General features: G+C 39.4%; 3 protein-coding genes across 5 annotated transcripts in view; 2 read left to right on the top strand and 1 right to left on the bottom strand.

The window, feature by feature from the left end:
* LOC109484217 (N-acetylated-alpha-linked acidic dipeptidase 2-like) overlaps positions 1 to 6,679 on the bottom strand; it is a 38,213-nt gene extending 31,534 nt beyond the window's left edge. For 2 of the 3 annotated variants that reach the window (XM_019787466.1, XM_019787467.1), the window contains exon 1: positions 5,422 to 6,679. In XM_019787466.1, coding sequence (XP_019643025.1) covers positions 5,422 to 5,514 — 93 coding nt within the window. In that variant the 5' untranslated portion in view covers positions 5,515 to 6,679. The remainder of the gene's footprint in view (positions 1 to 5,421) is intronic. The other variant, XM_019787468.1, reaches the window with a different exon arrangement.
* LOC109484218 (YEATS domain-containing protein 4-like) lies at positions 201 to 17,501 on the top strand. Its single transcript, XM_019787473.1, has 7 exons — positions 201 to 520; positions 1,379 to 1,498; positions 3,827 to 3,893; positions 13,253 to 13,347; positions 15,743 to 15,835; positions 16,163 to 16,250; positions 16,959 to 17,501. The coding sequence occupies exons 1-7, from the start codon at positions 467 to 469 to the stop codon at positions 17,129 to 17,131; spliced, it is 690 nt and encodes a 229-aa protein (XP_019643032.1). The 5' UTR covers positions 201 to 466; the 3' UTR covers positions 17,132 to 17,501.
* A 985-nt stretch (positions 17,502 to 18,486) lies between these two features.
* The window catches only part of LOC109484233 (high affinity cGMP-specific 3',5'-cyclic phosphodiesterase 9A-like), a 24,947-nt gene continuing 20,734 nt past the window's right edge, over positions 18,487 to 22,699 (top strand). The window contains exon 1 of the mRNA XM_019787499.1: positions 18,487 to 18,756. Within this exon, the coding sequence (XP_019643058.1) occupies positions 18,669 to 18,756 (88 nt within the window). The 5' untranslated portion in view covers positions 18,487 to 18,668. The remainder of the gene's footprint in view (positions 18,757 to 22,699) is intronic.

The raw sequence follows: 22,699 nt of genomic DNA, 5'->3' as shown, positions 1-22,699 counted from the left end.
ACAAGATTTCTCTTTATACGTAACTTGTTTGACACCATGTAAACTGTAAATGTCAAGAATAAAAGTAGTTCTCATTTGTATGATTATATTCATCCTTTTGAATCGGCTATAAATTGCGATAAAACTAAATACTTCTACATTTCTATGCGGTCTTCGCGCCAAAAATTCTAAACGGGTCAAAGATCATTCTCACAGCCGACGACATTTTATAACGAATTCTCTGATTGGCTCTAGCTACATTACCGTCTGAAAGGAATGAAACTGAGACGGGCGCAGCTTTTGTCCCGGAAATCTCAATATCTCTGCAGAATTCTGTCACTTTCCTCGCCTCTTACCGACCAAAGTACTTTCTAAAGGTTTTCAGCGTCTCGGAGATTCGTTTGGGCAACTTACTTTAGAGGTTGTTGCCCCAGGCAAGTTTGTACCGACCAATTACAGAAGGGCTAGAGCGAGCCGATTCCTCAGTATGTTCAAGTCCAAGATGGCGGAGTACGGTCCCGATTCGGGCGGCCGGACAAAGGTAGGCTGAATTGTGGGGACTAGAAATATATAGACGTGCAGAAAATCGTACCGTAGGAGTGTTAGGTGTGTGGGTTTTTATAGTGGACAGAATTTCTTTGTTTAGAGTCGACCCAGACAGAAGAAGCAGCAAGTTGGCTGCAATGAGTAATGAGGTATCAAGGAGTAAACATAAACAAATTTTGTTATCTTTATATGTCTGTATCTTTTGTATAATGTTGTCAAGATGGAGGAGGTGCTGGTTTGTAAAAATTATGTTAGCAAAAAACACTTTGGATGATAATATTATGTTTTGAAATTATGAAAATGAATGAAATTATGAATGAAAACAATTATTTGGAAGAATGAAAATTAATAATGTCTAGGAAAACACTCAAATTCAGTTTGATACATATGGAAAGGTAGGTGTGACCAAGGAGGTTATGGTGTCTGTGACTGACAAATCTGGTCAGGCAGCTCCCAAACTTCAGCCAACCTCAAGGTCATTCGGTGGTCGGGAGAAGATTCTGAACATGCGACAGAACTGCTTTTGTTTTAGTTTTACTTGTCTACAATTTGTTACTACCAAGTCCTGATAACACTACATACATGAGAAAAAAATCGAACCTTTCCATGTTATGTATGCCGGTATGGCCTGGGTGCCAAACCCATAGCACACTGGACACAAACGTATCTCCATACAGCACCATGCTCACTGAGATATTTTGTCCAGTGTGCTATGGGTTTGGCACCCAGGCTATGTTATGTAGGGCACAGCAAATTGCTTCCCAACAAATTGTTTATTGTTAGGAGCAGTAGGACAAGGTTAAGCCATCCAATGATATCGATGATGAAGATGTTTCCCTTGTGTTATGTGCAGGGTCTGATGATGGTAAAACCCATTGTGTACGGGAACACGGCCAGGTATTTTGGCAAGAAGAGGGAGGAGGATGGACACACCCATGCCTGGTCTGTGTATGTCAAACCGTTCAAAAATGAGGTTTGTATGTTCCTTTGTCAATGTACACTGTACAGCATAGTATTGATCTTAGTTCCCTTTACACAACACATGATCTCAACTTGGCGTTGATACTTGATACACAACACAAAGAAGAACTTAACATGTGTTTTACACAATTACATAGTTTTAACTTGTTTGCTTCACATCCAAAAGTCATGTACTAGTAAATCGCATTTAAGCCATACTACATGTAGTACTAGTACATTGAAAGCCGGTAGAAGCAGGGTAAAGTTAAGAAGGTAAATGCAGTTGAAACTGTATTAAAGCTGTGTAAACTGCATGCACTTAAAATTAGCTGCAATAGTGTCTGGCTGTCTATAGGGTATATCATACAAGATTATAAGGACATACTTTCATGCTAAGGACATCCAAATGTTTTTGCCCAAGAAATAATCACAAATTTTTGGTTGCAATTTTCAGACATGTAGATGGGAAGTTAATTGAGACCTCTATGTGTAAAACTCACACATTCCGACATTGGAGTAACAAAGGAATACTATAGGCTTAGTGAAAACAGAAGACATCATCATTGTTGTACATGTATATGTACATAAGTTGTGTGTATTACAGTGTGACTGGTAGAAAGCTAGATGACATGTACTTTTACATTGTTAAGGACTGTTTTGAATCATATTCATTCTGCTACTGTAAGATTGCTAGAGTCCGACTTCGAGTAAGATTAGAATAGAAGGTTATTCATTGCAATTGGATCACCTATGAATGCTATGATTGATGGTTGATATTGTGCTGAACAGATACTGTACATGTACTTCGGAATCCAGACTTCCTTGGGAAAGTTCATGCATTGACCCATACCTGTTGCTATCATCTCCACTGTCCTAATAAGTTATATATATGCAGAAATTGAAGATATGGGACACTGCATGGTTTGATAAACAGGTTTACAAGGTGCCCATATTGAACGGTCCAGGCAGATCATAAGATCTATTAAACAGTAATTCCCAGTATGTGACTTTTTGCCCCTGCCATGACTTGGTTCAACTGTCTTTCAATTTGATTTCTGGGTAGAACTCCTTGTTCAGCTAGCGTCAGTCTTTCTGTCATTTCATGGAATTTTGCTGCTCGTGACGGACAAAGATTTTGTCATTTTGAACTAAGCTTAGTCTACTTGGTAAAATTTGAATGGTCAGTTTTTTTCCAAAGGTCAATAATTTAATGAAATTTAAGAAAACATAAAAAAAGATATTATTTTTATACCTCATACATGTATTTTACCAACACAGACAAAATTCATTAGCAATTTAAGTACAATAATTTAGAGTTGGTAGGAGCTTTAGTTTAGTCAATATATCACAGACTTTAGGTTTGTATTCTCCCATTACTGATATTCATGTTTCTTACACTTGTTAATTATTATTGATAACTTTAAGACAAGTTAACCTGCAAAATGTATATGTATTGTGTAACCAAATCTACTCTTGGGTTTACCTCTAATTGTCACTCGAAATAAAATACAATTCTGCTAAAGCCTTCTGCACTCTTGGTGCCTGTAAATTTCCCTCTAGAGAATTACATATCGACAGTAGATTTACCAGCCCAACACATATGTGTCTATATTACAAGTTATTCAATACATCACCGGTATCAGCCTTTATCTTTATTGATGTCTCTGGTTTCAAGGGGTTTTGCTTTTGCTCCGGGGGTATTAACAATTAAGTAACTCAAATTGTAATTTACTGGAGCGTAGAAGGCAATCTGCTTTATTCATCGACCTGAGTTCCAAGCCCAACCAATCATTCGGCTTGCAGAGATGACTTTTTTATTGCCTCTGGGCTGGTTGGCGTGATGGATAGGTTTAACCCCCTCTGTACCAAGTTTGGCTGAATCCAGTGCAAATTTGATTAATATACATGTACTACTAGTTTAGCGTGTTTTACCCACTACAGTATCCCTTAGCAGGAAGTCCAGTGTTCTAGCCAGCCATCATCTAAAGTTTGTTTGTGTAACAACAAATCAGGCATCAAAGGCACAACAATCCTAGGGCAAGCTCTCCTGGGAAAATTTGAAGTCTTCGAAACTCTATTTCCTGTATTTTGAGCGTCAAATTTTGCTGGTAGACTAAGCTTAGTTGATAATCAAGGAGCTTAAAAATCACACTGGTTTAATGACCTCTCTTTCCATATCTTAACACGCCGATTTTTCCCCGTCAAAGATGAGGAATTAGACAGAGTTTTTGTCCATCGTGAACAGCAGAATTCTGCCAAATGACAGAAAGACGGACTCTGGCAAGAACACTGGGGAGAAAGAATGTTAATAACTTGCTGTTTTCTTGTCTCTTCTGTCTAGGACATGTCAGTGTTTGTTAAGAAGATCGAGTTCAAGTTGCACGAGACCTATGCCAACCCTGTCAGAGGTGATTACTTCTTATAAGCCTCTTTATTTCTGTTTGAGGAATGATATTCAGACCTGTAAAGTGAGGCAAATATTTCTATTGTAGAACTATGTTGATTCAAAATATATACCTGTTCTATCATGGATTATTTTACTACCTTAGAACATCTGTTTTTATGGATGTTGTTATGTACATGACAATTTTGTTTCAAGATATCTACATGTACAATGTATATCTGAGTCCCATATAACACAGACACCTCAGTAAATGAATCAAAACATCAGGTGGAGTTGTCCAAGCTAACCATCTATGCACAGAAATGAAAACAAACATTTCCCAGCTAGATGTATAATGTAAGTCATAACCCCAAATAGCATCCATGTCTTCTCTTTGAGCATCCATGCATAATGATTACAGGACGTGTACCAATTTACACCCCACAGACCAAACTTGAACTGCAGTCCCCAAGAAGTTTGATGCCAAACCCATATTGCACTAGGCTAACAGAGGGGAGGCTGTGGAATAATTTTCTTGAGTGCATTTTGGCCTTGGAGCTTAGGAACTGGCCTGTTCAGGTCTTGGAAACAGTCTGCCCATGTGGTAACACTAGTCTGAAGGATATGGGTTGAAACAGAAATGATCAGGTCACATGGGGCTGTGACCATAGGGTAGTACACATACCCATAGCCAGGATTTTGCTTGGGGGGGTGGTGGTGTTCTTTTCACTGTCTGAGGGACCAGGGAGCGCCAAGGGTACAAGATTCCTAGGGCCCCCAGAAAATTTTGAAAATTGAACCTGCTGAAATGGCATTTCCTACATGTTTGAAAGGATTTCAAAGGAAAAATCAAATAACTTTTTATTCAATGACAAAGTTTTTCTAGGATTCCAGCCCTGCTGGTCATGCAGTCCACCTTTTAAAGAAAAATCTTGGACCTTTAGATAAAAAGTGGACCTTCTTCCAAACACCCCTGGCTATGGGCATGGTACATTTTATAATCTATCACATCAGATCATGGCACAGAAGTGTGTGACATGCTGGCAAGTGAATAGTCCAGAGGTTAGCAAGACGGAAAATGAACATTAAATAATTCATACAGGCTTAATGGTTGATTTAAGTGCAGTAATCAATTTCTACAGTTTCGTGATTACAAGATTTTGCATGGTTAGAAGATGCAAGTGTACTTGAATAAAAATTCACTATCTAAAAAAAGAGGTTAGAAAAGGAAAGTTTGGTAAACAGGGCTTGAAATACCTTTTTCCAAATACCTGCACTGAATATTGAAAATTACCTGTACCAGACAAATGTCACCTGCACCACTCAGGAAGTATGGATCATACTAAAACCTTGATTGTAAGGAACCGTTGACATTAATTATATCTTATTCTTCATACTCTTACGTGTAGTGGTAACAATCAAATAAAAACCCAGCACATGGACTTGTGCAGGTAGACATCAGAAATCTCTAATTTTACCTGTCCTAACCTGTGTATGCAGGTGGTACTTTGAAGCATAATGCATTTTTCTAGATGACAAGATTAGTAGCTCACCTGCAGTTGTTGGCCTCTGTGTGTGTTCTGTCCTGCCAGACCACTACCGTTGGGCAACTCCACTCCTATAGCCATGTTGGTGAGGATGGTCATTCCCCAAACCACTACTACAGAATGTTGTCGGTTGACTTCACTTCTGCAGTAGCATGTTCCGGGTTCCCTCTGATGGAACACACAGATGCTGTCAGCTAATCTGCTGATGAATTATTGCAAAATCAGTTCCAGTTCTTGCACGCGCCGCTGCACACTGAGCCGCCTTCAGATGCCCTCGTATTGCTACTTTTGAGAGAGCCCAAAAGAACGAATTGACCTCCCAGGCTTCCGAACCCCCTTTATGCCCTGCCTCTGTAACAGACGTCCCTTGTCAGATTTTCCGCACCCGGTAATCTGTATTAGGGGGTGATTTCTTGCGCGGGGAGGGCTCCTGCATCCATTCAGGTGTCCTTGCCACAAAACGTTATAGCCAGATGTGTCGTTTTGACCCCGGGTCCGTAATGGGACGGCCTACACGTCCCATGTGGGATATATTGTTTAGACAAGATCATACCTTATCTCCGTCCCACAGGAAAGGATGGGGTTCAGTCAATAAGTCAGGCCCAGTCCCAGATTAGTTTCTTCCAAACTTGGGCCTTTAAATGCCCTTTCTGACCTTGCTGAGAACCACACAGCAGTAAGCATTTAAAACGAGAAGCATCACGAATGGTCAGCGCCGGACATGTGTTTTCTGCCAGAAGTGGATGTAAGGCCTATCTTGCGGATTCGACGTGCCAAGTCAAGCGTTATTGGAAATCAAGAGAAAGATGGCACTCGCTTGAAAGTTCCTATAGCAGAGATTGCAGAGCTTCAGTGAAGGATTTTGTAACAGCTGGATAAGAAATCATACCTGTAATTTCTATAGAAAAGCAGAACTATCTGAATCTGTCAAGCTATGAAAGTGCAGATGTCTTGCTAACTACATATATCTGTATTACATAACAGATTTACAACTCTTCAGCCAACATACCAGCTCTTCATCCAGGCTGGCAGGGCTTGATATACGTTTTCTGTTATGATATCAACAAAGGAGCTGCCTTTTTAACAATCTTCTATTCAGGTCATACTGTGATGAAATGACACGTCACCCTTACGGCATCCAGACCATAAATTTTGTGTGCCCCTTTACAAGGTGATGCCCATTCCTGACTGTCCTGCCATACTTGGGTCACTGTATGGTATTATGTTTCTAAGACTCACACACGGGCGGGGTCACATCAGTTGTATGGGATGACATACGATTTTGATGTCAAAGTATTTGCAAGCAGGCTGTGACAAAACCAACTGCAGACAATATCTTAAGACAGCTTTTTATGAGACAGCCGACTTCCATCTGACACATGCTCTGTGTGATACATGCACGACTGTCCCCAAATGCCCCCAGTTTGTGATCGTAGGAGGATAGTACATTGTACATGTACATGTATGATGCATGTCCGTCATGGGTCTTGAGGCGAAAGTGTTCTAACATAGCCAACTGTTTTATCAGGCTTTATGAATATGCAGATAACAATGTATTACCTCCATGAAATGTCACAGAGGGTATACAAATATTTTCAGTTGCATCTGTCTGTCTGTTTGTTTGTCATTCTGTTTGTCAACACAATAACTCAAGAATGGCTGGATGGATTGGTTTCATACTTGGTACATTGGTAGGGTGTGAGGAAAACTGGAAATGATTTCCTAGTGGCTTCCTTTGGTATGGCAGCAGAACATCCGGTTTTGTTATCTTTAGTTGTCTGATGTTCTATAAATTTGTAGATTATTTTGTAGATCTGATACAAGCTTCATACATGGTGGTAGGAAAATGTTTAAGATGAATTGTTTGACGTACATGTATTTCCCCGTAGACTGTGACAGCAGGCCATGAATAATCCCTTGTTATGTTTTGACATTCCCTTCATGAGACGCTGTGCTCAGAACGCCCGGCTGCACAGATGTAAAGTACCGCCTCAGTTCCCTTTTCCCTTTCTGCTTGAGCGAACTTGATGGATACTGAAGGTGGAATAGACTCCTTTTAATGAGTTCCTTTTGAAAGTTGTGTCTCTTTTCTCTTGGGTGAATGGCTTTTGCAATTGACTCTGAATCTGGTTTCCTAAAAGATACTTTCCCTCCCAAGGCAGCTGGGTGTCGCTTTACAAGTGCTTTGCTGTAAATCACCTGTTTGGTATCACAGAGAGAGATACGAAAATCCGCCTTTACATTTTACGGTGTAGTATGAAACGTCTATCAGCGAAAGATTGCTGCGCATCGATAGCTCATTCACTCTTTATCAAGGCAAAGTTTGATAATGTAATTGGTAGGCCTAAGGTTGTGATGAAAGTTGAATGATGGTCCTGCTGGGCCTGCATGCATCTTATCTCTGATCTCCGAAGAAATCATTAAGTAGCTTGGGACACCCCAGATCCTATCCATCCATGGATCAACTTGTCAGAAATCATTAATCAGACCTGGGAGGTTCATTTACCCAAGTGTAGATACAATCATTCTGAAATTACACAAGTTAAAAAAAGGGAATAATAACTCATAAAACTCCTGGCGCGTTGCTATTAAAAATGATTGTGTAAAATATGAATTTGATTAAATCTTCCATAGTTGGTTTGACTTTAACTGCTTGTTCGACAGTGTTGGCTTTTTCAAATATTGGAAGAGATAAATTTCAAAGGGAAGGCCTAAGGCAGCTACTTCAAACATGATTAGATGGGGAAGCCATATTGGTCTGTCAGTAAAGTTTATACACCCTGGAACTATTGCTTGTAAAGCAATAAATATACACTTTTATCTGGCAAGAGAAGATATAAAGGGCGTCGCCAAAAATTATTGGAGAAAAAATGGGTGGAATTTAAACGAAGGGTACATACAGTATCAATAACATTTTCTGTTTTCCCCCCTCAGGAAAGGATTTTTCAACAGCATTGGCCATATTTTATATATAAGAAATCGTTAGCAATTTCAGGGGATGTCTTTCATGTGGAATTGAAAGGCTGCACCGCCCTGCGAACAGAGCAGTGATGTGTATCGGAATCATAAATCCCGCCGCAGGGGTAGGAGAAATTGTTGAGTGTTGGAGTGTAGATCACTGGGAGATGTGTCTGTGCCAGGAAGACTGATGTTATCGGAGATGCCAGGCTTGCTCAGGCGCGCTCGGATGGTAGAGAAGTTGTAAACAATGTGAATGTCAGGTTCATGGGCTGTAGACAGTCACAGACTGCTCCATTACAATGTTGACAGCAGTCAGTGCTAGCCAGCCTGAAAATTTGTTCTGTCTTCTCAATTCTGTTTGGTGTTGAGAGTCCAGGGGCATAAATCTTGATCCTGTAAACTGCATTTTGAGGAGCAAATTTTGCTGGTAGACTAGGCTTAGTTCAATGGCATCTCCTTCCATATTCTCCAATTTTTGTGAGTAAAAATGACAGATTTGCCAATGTTTTTGTCTGCCGTGAACTGTAAAATTCTGTATTGAGATGAAAGTATAAGTCAGAACTCAGAAGCAAGTTGCAGAAGTTTCCTGGATTATCAAGTCCATGTGAATGTAACAGTTACAGTAATGTAGTTTGTCATGTAAGCCAAAGAATTATTAGTTTCCTGACCTTAGACATGCATGTAATTTCTTACAGGGAAATTGGCAGCAGGTATGGCAGTCTGCAAGAAGTTGATATGAGGTAAAACTAAAAGAAGACATGATGAAAATTGTCTTTGTTGGATTACACATATTGGAAACATTCATAGGTTTTAATGTCAACATAGCCAACCATGCACTTGTGTCAGAAATAGTTTGTCCTAATAAATGATACAGGTGCATGTAAGTTCTCTGAAAAGCCAGGGCTTGCTTCCCCAGGATGTCAGTTTCTGTTGAACACGAACTACTGGTTGGCAACGTCACACAGCATGAAAGCTTTGTCTCCCTATCGACCACGAATGGACCATTCATATATTATATATGCTTTCTCATTACTGTAAACTTTCTAAATTTCAACCACCTCTTCCTTGAATATTGGATTTGTCTGCAGATTCTAACTCCTTGAAGACAGACTTAATTTCCTTTCAGTCATATGGTTTACCTATTCAGAATTCCAACTCTGAAGGGAATATCAGGACGTATGGGGACATTAATGAGGTCGAACACATTAAAACTGTAACAGTTATGTTCTGTACAGTCCATGCACCTTGGGCCAGGTTTGTCTGGTGCTCCCATCTATCAAAGTACTCCCGGCGCAGACAGGCAATGATTATTGCATGCGGAGGAAGTCCAGAACGTCTGTGAAGCCCTGTTCTTTTTAGCCTTGGTAAATCATGTCCACGCCGGCAGTTTCTGAAGCCGGCTTAAGTCAGCAGCCTGTGGTAGACTTGGAGACTCAGCATGTTATCGATTGGTTTTGCGGAGAGAAAATTGCGTGTTCCCAAATTTGAAGGTCAGCTAGAGTTACACTATTAGTAACATCCAGGGTTTGTCTCTGTTGCATGTGAAAAAGGCAGTACTCCGAACCTTTCATTTAGCAGAGCACAGCCGGTTGTACAGTGTAGGGTTAATTTTTCCCTGTCCCTCCCCCAGGTTAAAAAAAATTAAATGTTAACTCCTCTCCAGCTGAAATTTCTTTTCCTTTGCTCCCCCCCACTTCCTCATATAAGTATTCCCCCCCCCCCAAAAAAAAGTCTGTGGAAAAAATTTACTGTATCAGTCAGAAGGAAATTAAAAGTGAAGAGAAAAGAAGAAATTGAGAAAATAGAGAAAGAAGAGAGAAATGAGAAAAGAGAGAAAGTGGGATTTTACAAACGTAGTGTTTGACACAAACAATACATGTTAAATCATCTCTGACAGAAAATTAATTTTTGTAAAAAGAGAAATGGACTTAATTAGTTTTGAAGGAGGAGTAGGAAGGATTAATCAATTAGGGCTTGCCTGCCCTGATAGAATGGAAAATCAAACTACTGTACGAGCACTTAAACTTCAGGACGGCAGACCAATATATGCATGAGCCTAGACTACAATGAATAAAAGCATTTGCTGTACAAACCTGATCTTTCTTAGTAAATCAAAGAATATTCACTGTTGCATTATGTTTACTCTCCAGGCAGAGGTTTAGGCTTCAGATTATTTTTGACGTCTTTTTACTTTAGGCATTTTTATTGGGTTTTCTTTTTTTCTTTTACTTACCGGTAGTTGCTGTATCTTTTTTACGCCAGGTGGCAAATTGATACTGCCTGGCCAGTTTGATAAGTTGTCTTTGCCGCCAACATAAGATCTGCTTGGATATTAATTATATTTACAATTTTGCTGTGAGCTTTCACCGAAATCTTAAACTTAAACTACACTGGGAGCACATGCTGATTGTACTTATTGTGTTACTACTGTAATGTAACAGTTATTTCAACTGAGAACTTAAAAAAACATGCAGTGCCACTTTGTCCTGCTACATTGAACTTGAATCTCTGCAAACTTAGATCAACTTATAGTCATACACCTGTATGTCAAATACCTCTGTTTCTATAGTACGCATGAAACAAACTACAATTCAGCCAGATATGTACTATTGTGCTCAGTCAAATGAGTATATTTCTTGACTTGCTTGTGACTAGCAATCATGATCTTTTGCACTGAAGACTGGCAAAAATATTATTTTCTGTTCTATCCCTTCTTTTTAGTGGGACAGCCCAAATGCACTTCACACTACCGGTATGTTCACCCAACCAACAAATATCAATGCATACACAATGCACATATTGACTCACTTTTACAAAGAACACACAGTGTACCCACCTTGAAACAGGCCGTGTGGCTTGAAGGACGGCGCGCGCACGTATGTATAATTCCTGCCGTGCCGCGCCGCTGGTATTGACGTTGCCAGCGGTGGGAGGAGACTCCAGGCAGCGGCAGATTTCCGTAATCACCCAAATGATGCTCAAAGTTCAGGCAGATGTACATGTACAGATCAGCACACAATTAGTCATAAGCCGGGGATGTACATCAGGAGGGATGCACATGGCATACTAAACAGGCTACTGCACTTAGAACTGGCCCTGCACAACTCTGGAAATTTTCTTTGATAACTTACCAAACTTATTTAATTTTTCTTAGACAACTACGTGTACATGTAGCCATAGTAATGTATGATTTTGTTTTAAACATGATTATATGCTTACATATAAAAGAGATCTTGCACAACTCTGGAAATTTTCTTTGATAACTTACCAAACTTATTTAATTTTCTTAGACAACTACGTGTACATGTAGCCATAGTAATGTATGATTTTGTTTTAAACGTGATTATATGCTTACATATAAAAGAGATCTTGCACTACTCTGGAAATTTTGCTTCACAGTAAGCCAAAGTACATTGTATATCAAAGGATATCATTTTAAACATGGATTGTACACTTAAAACTAGCCAAAGTAATGTAGGATTTTTCTTTTAAACAAAGCTCCTGTTCTTTGTCCTGCTCCACTCTGAAAATTAGATAAAGTAATGTAGGATTTTTGTTTTAAACCAGGATCATGCACTCTAAAGAGATCCTGCTCAAAAGACTGAATCCTTGCAGCCTGTACAAGTACAAGTAGAGTTGAACCAAAATTATAAAGCATGTGTCATTCTTTTGAGAAACATTTTTAATCTCACTTGTCCTTCCAGTACAATTAATCATCAGGATAGGGAGAATTACATAGAATATCATCATTCAATATTTAGAAAGTCATGGGAAAAAAGTTCTGAGTTTTGGCAATATGTTGTGAAAGATTGGCATTGGGAGACTATCTTTCCATTATGATATATATTGCAAAGAGCTAATTCTCTTTGCTACTTTGCTTGTCCATAAATCATGTTATTTCATGCTGGGAATTTGTCAGCACGGCTATTAATAACATTGCAAAGTTGGTGTGTGAAAGACTTCCTTTGAATACTAAAGTAACTGATATGCATATGTGGAAATAGATTTGTAATTGAATTTATAGACTAGATGTGTAACATTTTCCCTTGGGTACAGTTGAGCCACTCTTTTCGTTCCCCGCTCAAACTGTTAATTACTTTTTACAACATGTTGTATATACATGTAGCCTCAAACAGATTTCATGGTAATTATGAGGAAAATGGCATATTACATGGGCCAGGAGACCAAATGTCCCAGACTTTGGGGGCTGGATTATCGTAAATTTAATAGGAAAGAAAGCCGGGCAAAGGCAACAAGAGCCTTTAATGATGATACAATGTGTTAATAATACAAAGTGTTTTGAGTTGTGAATGTAATCAGGAAGTGTACTTTTCCTAATTTAGTGTAGTCTGCCCTAAATAGTTGAATTTGTGTTGTTACCTCGCCATATATAGTCCACCCATATACATCTACTATGTTGTGGAAATGTTATAAAGAAGATGTGTATCATTATGCATTATATTATATAAGATGAGGCATCCTTGCAAATACCAGTAAGTATGAACTAATAAGCTTTTTCCCACTTTGAATGGAAAAAAATTATTAGTACTAAACTGTGCTACCATACTCCTGACAAAGCATTGCAAAAGCAGATGTTACTTCATGTTTTCATGGAAATATTGAGTAAAATATGCAAGATGTGCTGGTTTCTCGCTTGTTTTAATTTTCATTTATCACCATACCAAAAGCTCCGGGGGCCACCCCTGCAGCAATGTACATGTATGATGCATTACACGAAGACTGTGTTGTGCTGATATTGTAGAAAATAATCCCTATTGGGTTTTCCTTTATGACTTATGTCGTCTATCTCATACATGTATGTCTTGATGATTAACTGACTCAGATGAAAGTTTTTTTCTTGTGTTATTTATTGCAGTGGTGACGAAACCTCCGTATGAGATAACCGAGACCGGGTGGGGAGAGTTTGAAGTCATCATCAAAATTTACTTCAACGACCCTAACGAGAGACCGGTAAGTGAAAGAAGGAATTTCAAAGTGATCTAGATCCAGTTTTAGCTCACTGACGAGCTAATCTCCCACTGGTTGTGACAGAGATGTACAGTTGCTATGTACAGTGTTTACAGGTTCATTGTATCGGGGAAATTCCCCTAGCTCTTTCCGACAAGCACAACGAACAGTGGACCATGGCTTAACATCCTGTCCCTTCCTAGTACTAGTAGTAGCATGCTTTCGGGAGAGAGATAACCTCTTAGTCCAGAGGCAGGGTCGCTAACAACTGGACTATGCAGGCTACTGAAGGTTTCGTGATTCCTACCCCGTGGCGTAACAGTCATGGATCAAGACCTGTCGATCGATAGGATGTTACAGGGAGGAATGACCAGGAAAAAGTCAATATCTTCGTCCCTGACAATGTCCTTGGATTTAGACTGCAGCGCTTCAAACTTCAAAGTGCATATGTTTACAGGGCTCGAAATACCACCTGCACATACAATTGGGACTGTGCAGGTATTTCTGATGTCTACCTGTACCTAACCTGCACTGGTCCATGTCTTGTGTATGTACAGGTTAGTGCAGGTAAAATTGGAGCTGTGCAGGTATTTCTGATGTATACCTGCACTGGTTCATGTACTGGGATTAAATATAATATATATATATATATATATTTTTTTTTTTTACTTGCTGCATTGACTTACCACCTACATGTACATGTGGTATGAAGTGCAAAAGAAATAATACAACAGTACTGTTGGAATGGTTTCTGAACAGTATTTAAAGCAATCCATACTTTCTAAACAGAGTGTTGCAGGTAAAACTTGTCTGGTGCAGGTATATTTTTCAGTGTTACCTGCACTGGTACAGGTATGCAGGAAAAAAAGAAGACTGTATTTCGAGCCCTGGTACTAGTATACAGATTTTGGCATGTTTCTTGTAGCATTTTTGCTGATATCGTATTTTTGTAGCTGTATTCAAACATAGTAAATTACTCGTATTGATTTTGAGCCACTTTAGTACATTTTATGAGAAGAGCCCAAGGAGTACATTATAGATAACATGTTGCAGCTATAAATGATATATAGACTGAAAGTTGTAATGTTGACCTGATCCAGCCATGCTATGGCCGTTAATAACACAGCATTACAGCATGAACAGTCCTTTGTGTACTGTAATCTTCCACAGATCCCCTACATAGGACAGCTCTTAAATTACACCTGGTTGGAGGTTGCCTATAAATCTTACATGCTGATAAATCTTACATACAGTGTATGCATATAGGGGGAAGTAAACTGCTGGGCTTTCAATAAAATAGCAAGCTATAGGTTCTATCTGTAGCTTGCATTCATCAGTCAACCGTATGATTTAGGCCACAGCAAGTAAATTTTATGGATGACATCCTCTGACTCCAAATCTAATGCGATAGGGTGGAAAAAACAAGGTGGGCTAAAAACACAAGATTCCAACATTTTCAAATTTTGACATCATAAACTTTATTAAACAAGAAATGATACATATATTGTGGTAGGTTTACTGACAGCTAACATGCATTTGTCACTGAAACAACTTTGAAAAACAAGTTTTCAGTCATGGTACAAATGGTTTTGATTCAGTGGGAACATTTACACAGCTACTTACATACAGTATACAAGGAATGAAATACTTCACTGCATCAAAGAAAAGGCCTTGTCTTGTCTCCTCTCTTCATACTTATCTGCCATCCATGTTCCGGCATGGCAACAGATCTTTGTCCATTTTTGGCATGTTGGCCACTGTCAGAGGGCAACAAAATTTCTTGCTTTTATTTCCAAAATCAGGCAAAGATTAATGTGCCCACTGATGTCATCCATAAAAATTACTTGCTGTGGCCTTATGTTAGAATTGCGAATGTAAATACATACCCAAAACCTTAAATTGCAAGTGACAGCATAATAACATGCATTAACAGACATGAACAGCAAAGAACAAGGTATCCTGTCTGCTGTAAGACTATAATCTTCTTTTATTACAATCCTGGGCATGAAATGCATTATGTAGGTGATATAATATAGGTGATTTGTTGTATCAACCCTATATTCTTTCAGTTGCCAACTTGAAAGCTGTTATTGTTAAGACTAATGATACTTTCTTCTGAAATCATAATTCTTTTTGCAAATGGAATATAACAACCAGTTATAACAACCAATGATTTTTATACCCACGCTGTAGGTAGTGTAGCTACCTTAGTTGTATGGTTATTACAGGTATTGATCTTATTTTATTGCATACATAATGTACATATAAAATGTAATCTCTTGTGCATATAAACTTTCTCCCTGATACCTACCCAAGCAACACATAAAAATTGTGTCAGCAGAAAGATGGTACAGCCATTTTTGCATGTTCATGTTTTTTTTTTTAATTTTTGCCTCAGGTCACACTGTACCATTTCCTGAAGCTATTCCAGACAGATACCAACATCATGCTTGGCAAGAAGACGCTTGTGTCAGAACACCATGAAGAATTGGTAAGGCATGTCAGAAATTTCACCACACAAACCACTGACGTGCAACAGATCCAGTGTTCAAAATGAATATTCAATATCTCTTGTGGTTCCGTCTAAAACTAAAAGTTGTAACCTTTTGCTTGCAAATAGATACCGTATTTAACAAATACATCTTAGTAGAAAACCAGCAAAAACAGCTCAGAAACTGTTTTCATTTCAAAAGTAGAATTTGAACAGATTTTTAAACACATATAACGTATCCTAGTTGAACACCTCCCATTGTGTATAACCAGCAGTTGTAGTACTGCAGCTGATAACTAGGGGGCATTGTTGTGAACATCTCTGCAGATCTTCCAGGACCCGACTCAGATGATGCAGACGATGTTGAACAGCACAAGACAGATCACCCTGGGGCCGTGGAAACACGAGACAGACTGTAAGTTTGACGGATAACACAATCAGAGAAGTTCAACGTTTTATTGTGCAGGTCTGCTGGGGTCTAAACTCGAAGCACATCTTATGTCAGCAGGTTGTATACAGTAGGTTAAGCTTTTTTAAGTGGACCACCTTAAAGCTCTGTAAATTTAGAGCAGACAGCTTGTCACATGGGATTTGGAATCTTGCTTGGTTTCACTTTGTGGTGTCTCAAACTTTAGCATTCAAGGGAATTCACTGAAAAATGATGCGTTACAAATGAAAAATTAACACGTTGAATGAATGATAATTCCCTGAGCTGAAAGCTTGTCCCAAAATCCAGGACCTGCCATGTAATTTTAACATTTGCATCTGGATTTTAGAAAAATTGTGAGCAAAGTTGAATGATATGCTAAGAATATTGTTTGCACCAGTGTTCTAGCCAGCCTGGTTTGGGCAAAATTTTGGTCCATGATGAGTGGCAAAATTGGCATCAAAAGACAGATGCTGGCTAGAACACCGGTTTGCACTAACCATGACATGATACACGAGGTATCACTTAGAAAGTTTGTCTATCCTGGGTGGTCTTGTTTCCTGTAGTTTGCTGCCACATTTGACTGATGTGTATACATAGTCTATCAATCTAGAAATGCTGCGAAACTTGTCATTACAAATCACCTTTGGTTTTTTTTCTAACTGAGTGGCATGTTTCCTTTTTTTTTCTTCACAGTTGCAGAACGAGAACAGAAGACTCTGGAGAAGATTGGGAACGCCAGAAAAAAGATCAGACTAGAAATCGCAGACCTAAAGGAAAGGCTTAAGGGCAACAAACAAACCATTCAGATGTTTAAGGAAGAAATCAGAAAGTTGGAGGAAACAGAACAAGTTGAGACAGAGACATGACATTTGATAGGAATAAGAAACTAGTTGCTGTTTATGTGTAATGTAGAAAAAAAGTAACTTGCTTCTCATATGTTTTGTATAATCATATCTTGTGCACAGTAAATATTATGTACATGCTTGCATGTATGGGAAGACTGTGAAAATGAAGGCCCAAAATTCTGTTTTTACTTTACTTTTTTTACTGTAGAAGAAAAACAATTCAGTCTTGCAGACTATCTATGCGCCTCTGGTGAAAAATAAGCCTTCTATAAATGCTTACTCATGTAAGTGTAGATCTGCCTCCGTGAATAGTTTCATCAGGTTGGTAAGTCACTGTGTAAAGAGACTCTTTACACATCCAAGACTTAGTCTTTTATTCAGCCGACATTTTGGTGACCGTCTGTCACCTTCCTCAGGGCATTTCTGACTGGTTCGCATTGCACTGCAGCACAGGTGTCACTGCTATAGAATTGGGAATACATTTGGGAATGCATCTATAGCAGTGACACCTGTGCTGCAGTGCAATGTGAACCAGTCAGAATTGCCCTGAGGAAGGTGACAGACGGTCACCAAAACGTCGGCTGAATAAAAGACTTAGTTGTGTAAAAAGAGTCTCTTTTCTCAGTGTAGATCTGCCGTAGAAACATGTTGATGTGTGTATCAACAAAAGAAAATGCAGAATTGAATGTCAGTATACCTGTGGATTGTGCTACATTCATAGTGCAAAGGAATATAAAATCATGAAGAAACCATGGTTGAATGTTGCCTTCATTCCAAATCCTTGACTATTCTATATAAGGAATAGGATCTACATTATGAACAGTATCACAATGAAATAAAGATACACAGGAAACGTAACCTGCAATAAATCCAGGACATTATGTTGATTATAATGTCCTTGATCTAAATTTTTGTGTCACCCAAGATGCAATCTCTCTTGTGTGAAGCTTTATAAATATATTGACCTAGATACATGTTACATATATTCATGTTGACCCTTTGATAAAGGTTAGACATCCAGGTAATGAGATACACAAGGAGTTGTTACTCAAGCTGCTTGATAGATCTTCGAAACGGTGGGACATTTCAGTCACTGAAGGAAAGTAGTGGATCCCACTGAATTTGAAACATGACAATTTCTAAAATTTATCCGGTTTCTTGGGCAACAATTCCTTGTGTATTTATGTTGACATCTGCAAAATTAAAGGGTAGCTTTTAACTGGTGTTTGGGTAAAGGAGCAACAAGCTAAACCTTTAAGAGCCATGATAACAAGATTGCAATACGCTGGCAAAAAAGTCTGCGTCAAAGTGGCTTCTGCTGCAGTACCATATCTTGCCGTTCGACGTCGCTTCAAGAGAAACACCCCTTTCTTACAGTGGGCACGCCCACCAGACACGTGACCCTACGGAACAATCTAACACCGTCCTTGCGAAGTTTGCACAAGCTGTGGGACACTCGCAGCTGCGTCCAGTGCTCAACAGTTCCACGTCTCAAGAAGCCTAACACCCGTCTAAGATGCTCGCCAAGAAAGCTTCTGATCGAGGATAAAGTCGAGACATGGCGACGAAGGTGATCTACTTTACGGTGGGCGGCCGGCCTGAGCAAGCTGAGTTCCGAAGCGACTCAGAGCTCGAAGACGTGCGAGGTAAAAAGAGGCCGGGCGGGGATAACGTTAGTAGCTACTGAGGAAGGATCGTTTGTTTGTTGGTTCGTTGATTTGTTTGTCGTCGATGTTTGATCTGGGTTGTAAGAAGGTACTCGACGACAGAGTATGACGTAAAAACGAGTCCTTATATCGCTACAGTAGCACAACAAACGCCGGAGATCGGACGTTATTTCTAACGGTACGCGGAGCAAAAGGGGGGCTGCCGAAAACAAACTAGCCAAATACCTGCGCACACTTATGTTTTTCTTATTCTAAACAAAATAGTTTCTCGTCACTACTACGGTATTACGATACGAAAAGGTATAAACATTCACCCAAAACAAGTTCTGTTATAATTCCTGTCGGAACGTTAAGTGGGCATGTATCCTAGACCAATTTAGGTTGTTGATACAGATTTAATGCATACTGTTGTCGTTTCGTCTGATGATTTGCCGCATAATCAAACACCAACTGCGGCCTAGAAGTTGCCCGTTTCCCCACAGCTATCGCATCACGGTTCTAAAGAGATCCTTGCAGAGACGCTTACAGATACTGTAGTCCCGCTAAGTTATCGATTTTTGAGCGGTGTTTTTCTGGAGTGTAAATCGATGTTGGCAGGGTCTGACTTCACACTGCTGAGCTGTGTATTAAGGGACCGTCCAGGAATGGTAGTGGGTGAGGTGGTTGGAAAATGGGGAGGAAATTTCTCAGTCAGAGGAGGAATCTGAAGTTCAGTTCAGTTGTGGAATCTGAAAAATATAAAGTTGTACAAGAGAGATAAAAGATGAGATTAATGTTAATTATATTTATAGCAACCGAGAAATTTGCGCCAAAGTTTTCTCTAATATTGATTCCAGCAAGTATTGATTTTTTTTTTTGCAATGCCCATCACAACTCTTTTCCATGTAGCTGTTACATGGTTTTCTTTTACTAGAGCCAGTCCAGTGTGCACACTAGTACTTTTGGGCCCAGTGTGCTATGGGTCTCTATGGGTCTGGCATCCAGGCTACATCGATCAAACTAGCCTGGTTTGTCAAATATAACTTGAAAGGGCAGCGAGAGAGCGTCATTAAGTCTGGTTTACGTCACGACACAACTGTATAATTCATCACTGCTCTGATGTCATCTTTTCATCTCAGTACAAAGGAAAACAAAAATGGAGGCCTGATGAGGAAGACTGGCCAAATGCTCCTTTTGTAGTTTCTGAATTGTGACTAATGCAGGTCTCTAAAGCACAGGAAGGCTTTTATACTGTCATCTTAATAGCTGAAGTTATAGGAGGACAACCTGCACTATAGATCCCTCTAAAGGAAGACAGTCCTTGACAAAACCAACGAAATTCCTGTCCAGATGTCCAGAGCAGCTGGATTTCATACCTGATCTCCAAGCAGATTCTCTGGGGCAAGAGGAGTCTATATTGGCCGCCTGTAGGGCTGTAACCATTGGCCACGAATTGGATACTGCCTGGCCAGTTTGATACTGTCTTGCCAATTTGATTTCAGTATTACCGCCACCCAAAGATCTGCTTGGAGATTATTTCATACCTGGTACAATGTATGACCTAGAGTAATTCAGAACTTCAGAAGCTAAACACTACACCACTGTATGCTGCTGGTGTTATGTCTGGTAGTGTTTCCGTGTTTCCCTTACCTGTACCCCACTGTCACTAGTTGCCTGCCACGTCCTAAATCATGTTAGAACTGCTGGATGTGTGATGGGTTGATTACTGTTTGACAGCGACAGGTAAGATATTCTCCCCCAAATCCTGAAAGTTTTGTGTGATGCAGTCAGACTGTCAGTACTAGTAAACGTTCCAGGTAAAACTGTATAGCTACTATGTACAGCCAAAGTGTCTGCAATATAGCAATTGCCATTTCCCCGTCATGCCCCCTACATTGTAATATTTGGATGTGCCTGGGGCAGTTGTGGGGGTGGGGGGATAGAAGCTACTACAGCTACAAGAACAACAAGAACTGAGCTATGCTGTCAAGACCCGGTATAACAAAAACAAAGTTTAAACAAGGACAGAACCAGATTTGAATTACAGGTAGACATGTTCTTGCATATCTTAAAATACTTCGATCTCCAACATTCACCCTGCCGTAGGCCACCAGCAAAGTCGTAATACAAACTCACTAGTTGTTTATGTCGACTGATTTAGAGGAAGGTAATAAGAATTATGTCCACGTCAACCCAACCAGCTTAACACCCCTTAAATTTCATGCACACACAGACTCCCATTTGATACACTACACATGGGTTACCTCATGGCTGGGACAAACATGTTGTCAAGTACTTGTGCCTGTGTGTTGTTTTTGTAAGGAGGAATGCTTTTTAGGCTGCCCCTTGACTCAGCACCTACAGTTCTGTGTTTTCTTGTGCTACAGATGTGTTCTTAAGAAACAGGTGCACAGGATGACAAGGTTGCAAAATTTACTTTTGGGTCATCTTCGGTTATATCACTCACCACAAGCAGAACCAGATAAAGTTCAACAATGTTTGTTTAAGAATTAACAATAACATACCCTTGGTGTAAAGACACAGTGCTTTGGGGCACCCAATTCTCTAGTCTTTCGTATGCACTTGTAAAGAAATAGAAATTTTCAATGTACAAGCAATACAAAATGTATATGAGACTCAGTGCATGTAGCTTATTTGAAATCATAACACCTGTCAAGTATGGAAGCACCCCTTGTGAAACTAAAAACAGCTTGTGAGACACTGAATTATACACTCCAACTTGCACAGGAAATAAAACTATCATTGGTAAGTAGGTTAATTAGAAATAGTAGTAGTATGCTATAATTCTATAGGGTAGAAATAGACATAATGCAATACTATATCCAGCAATAAGTCTAGATTTCAACTCAGCAGATAAACATTTTACTTCTTCATTTTCAATTCACAATGATTGCTAAAAATACCATTTGTAAGTCCCCAAGAATAGCCGCTGTAATAAGATTGTGAGCTATTAAGATTAACAACGTTAATTGTAGTACCCTGAAGTCGACACATAGACGTTGCCTTCATTTTGGTGCATGTCCGGTAGCCATTGTCTACACCTGTATACAAATATGCTCAACTCAATGGCAGGCGGATCAAATATCCTAATAGGTAAAACTAATTACTCGAACCAGTTGTACAAGCAAGTTGTAGATAGACATCGATGTAAACAGAAGTGTTTTCACACATTAAAGACAAGCACAGCATTGATTATCACACTATAGTCTATATTCTGTCAATCTGTCTCAAAAGGTCACTTAGCTGCAAAAAAGACAGGATGGTACAGTTCCTTAATAAAGTTCGTACCACTAACACATGCAGTAACAGTTAAGTATTGCCTATGCTATAGTATTGGTACAGGTATTACCTCTGGTACAGTATATCCTTTGAAACTATTTCTGTGTCTCATCTAAAAACATGGCCAGCTTATTAGATTTTGGCTCTAGATATCTAATTTGCAAGTGGATACTATATACATGTAACCTATATAGGCAGCATGAATATGTTGACCTGGTGGGAGAAAGTGCTTCACTGCTTATCTTTAACAAGTAAGCCTATGACAGGTGTCTATGTACAGGAAATCAAAATGGGTTTATCCACGCTTAATTTTTGTTCATCTTCTGAGCTGGAGATTGGTCCTGCACAATTGAATGTGGATCAATATAATTAACCCCAAGAGATAATGTGTAACAGGTTGCAATGTTCAACATTGTGTTAGCGACAAAATGCATAAAATCTGATGTGGAATTATGATATTAATAAAGTGAACCCAGGGACTCAGGGAGCCCAAAGACTAGTCATTTTAAAGGTCTCAAGACCTAACATCTGTGTCCATGATATCACCAGGGTCCATAATATCGCCACCTTGAGAAACAGTGTGCTTAAAGATATTTTTACTGCAACATACTTTTGGTATGCACTCCTTCACACATCAAATGTA

Source organism: Branchiostoma belcheri, unplaced genomic scaffold, assembly GCF_001625305.1.
Source record: "Branchiostoma belcheri isolate BF01 breed outbred unplaced genomic scaffold, Haploidv18h27 scaffold69, whole genome shotgun sequence".
In the NCBI taxonomy this organism is placed as follows: Eukaryota; Metazoa; Chordata; class Leptocardii; order Amphioxiformes; family Branchiostomatidae; genus Branchiostoma; species Branchiostoma belcheri.
The sequence above is the reverse complement of the archived record's forward strand: the minus strand, read 5'-3'. Positions and strand labels throughout refer to the sequence as shown.

Bases quoted from the DNA above. Each gene is read 5' to 3' on its own strand.
- LOC109484218 (XM_019787473.1), top strand. From the start codon at position 467: ATGTTCAAGTCCAAGATGGCGGAGTACGGTCCCGATTCGGGCGGCCGG. The intron at 521-1,378 runs GTAGGCTGAATT...TGTTATGTGCAG, and splicing joins ATTCGGGCGGCCGGACAAAG to GGTCTGATGATGGTAAAACC. The intron at 3,894-13,252 runs GTGATTACTTCT...TATTTATTGCAG, and splicing joins CTATGCCAACCCTGTCAGAG to TGGTGACGAAACCTCCGTAT.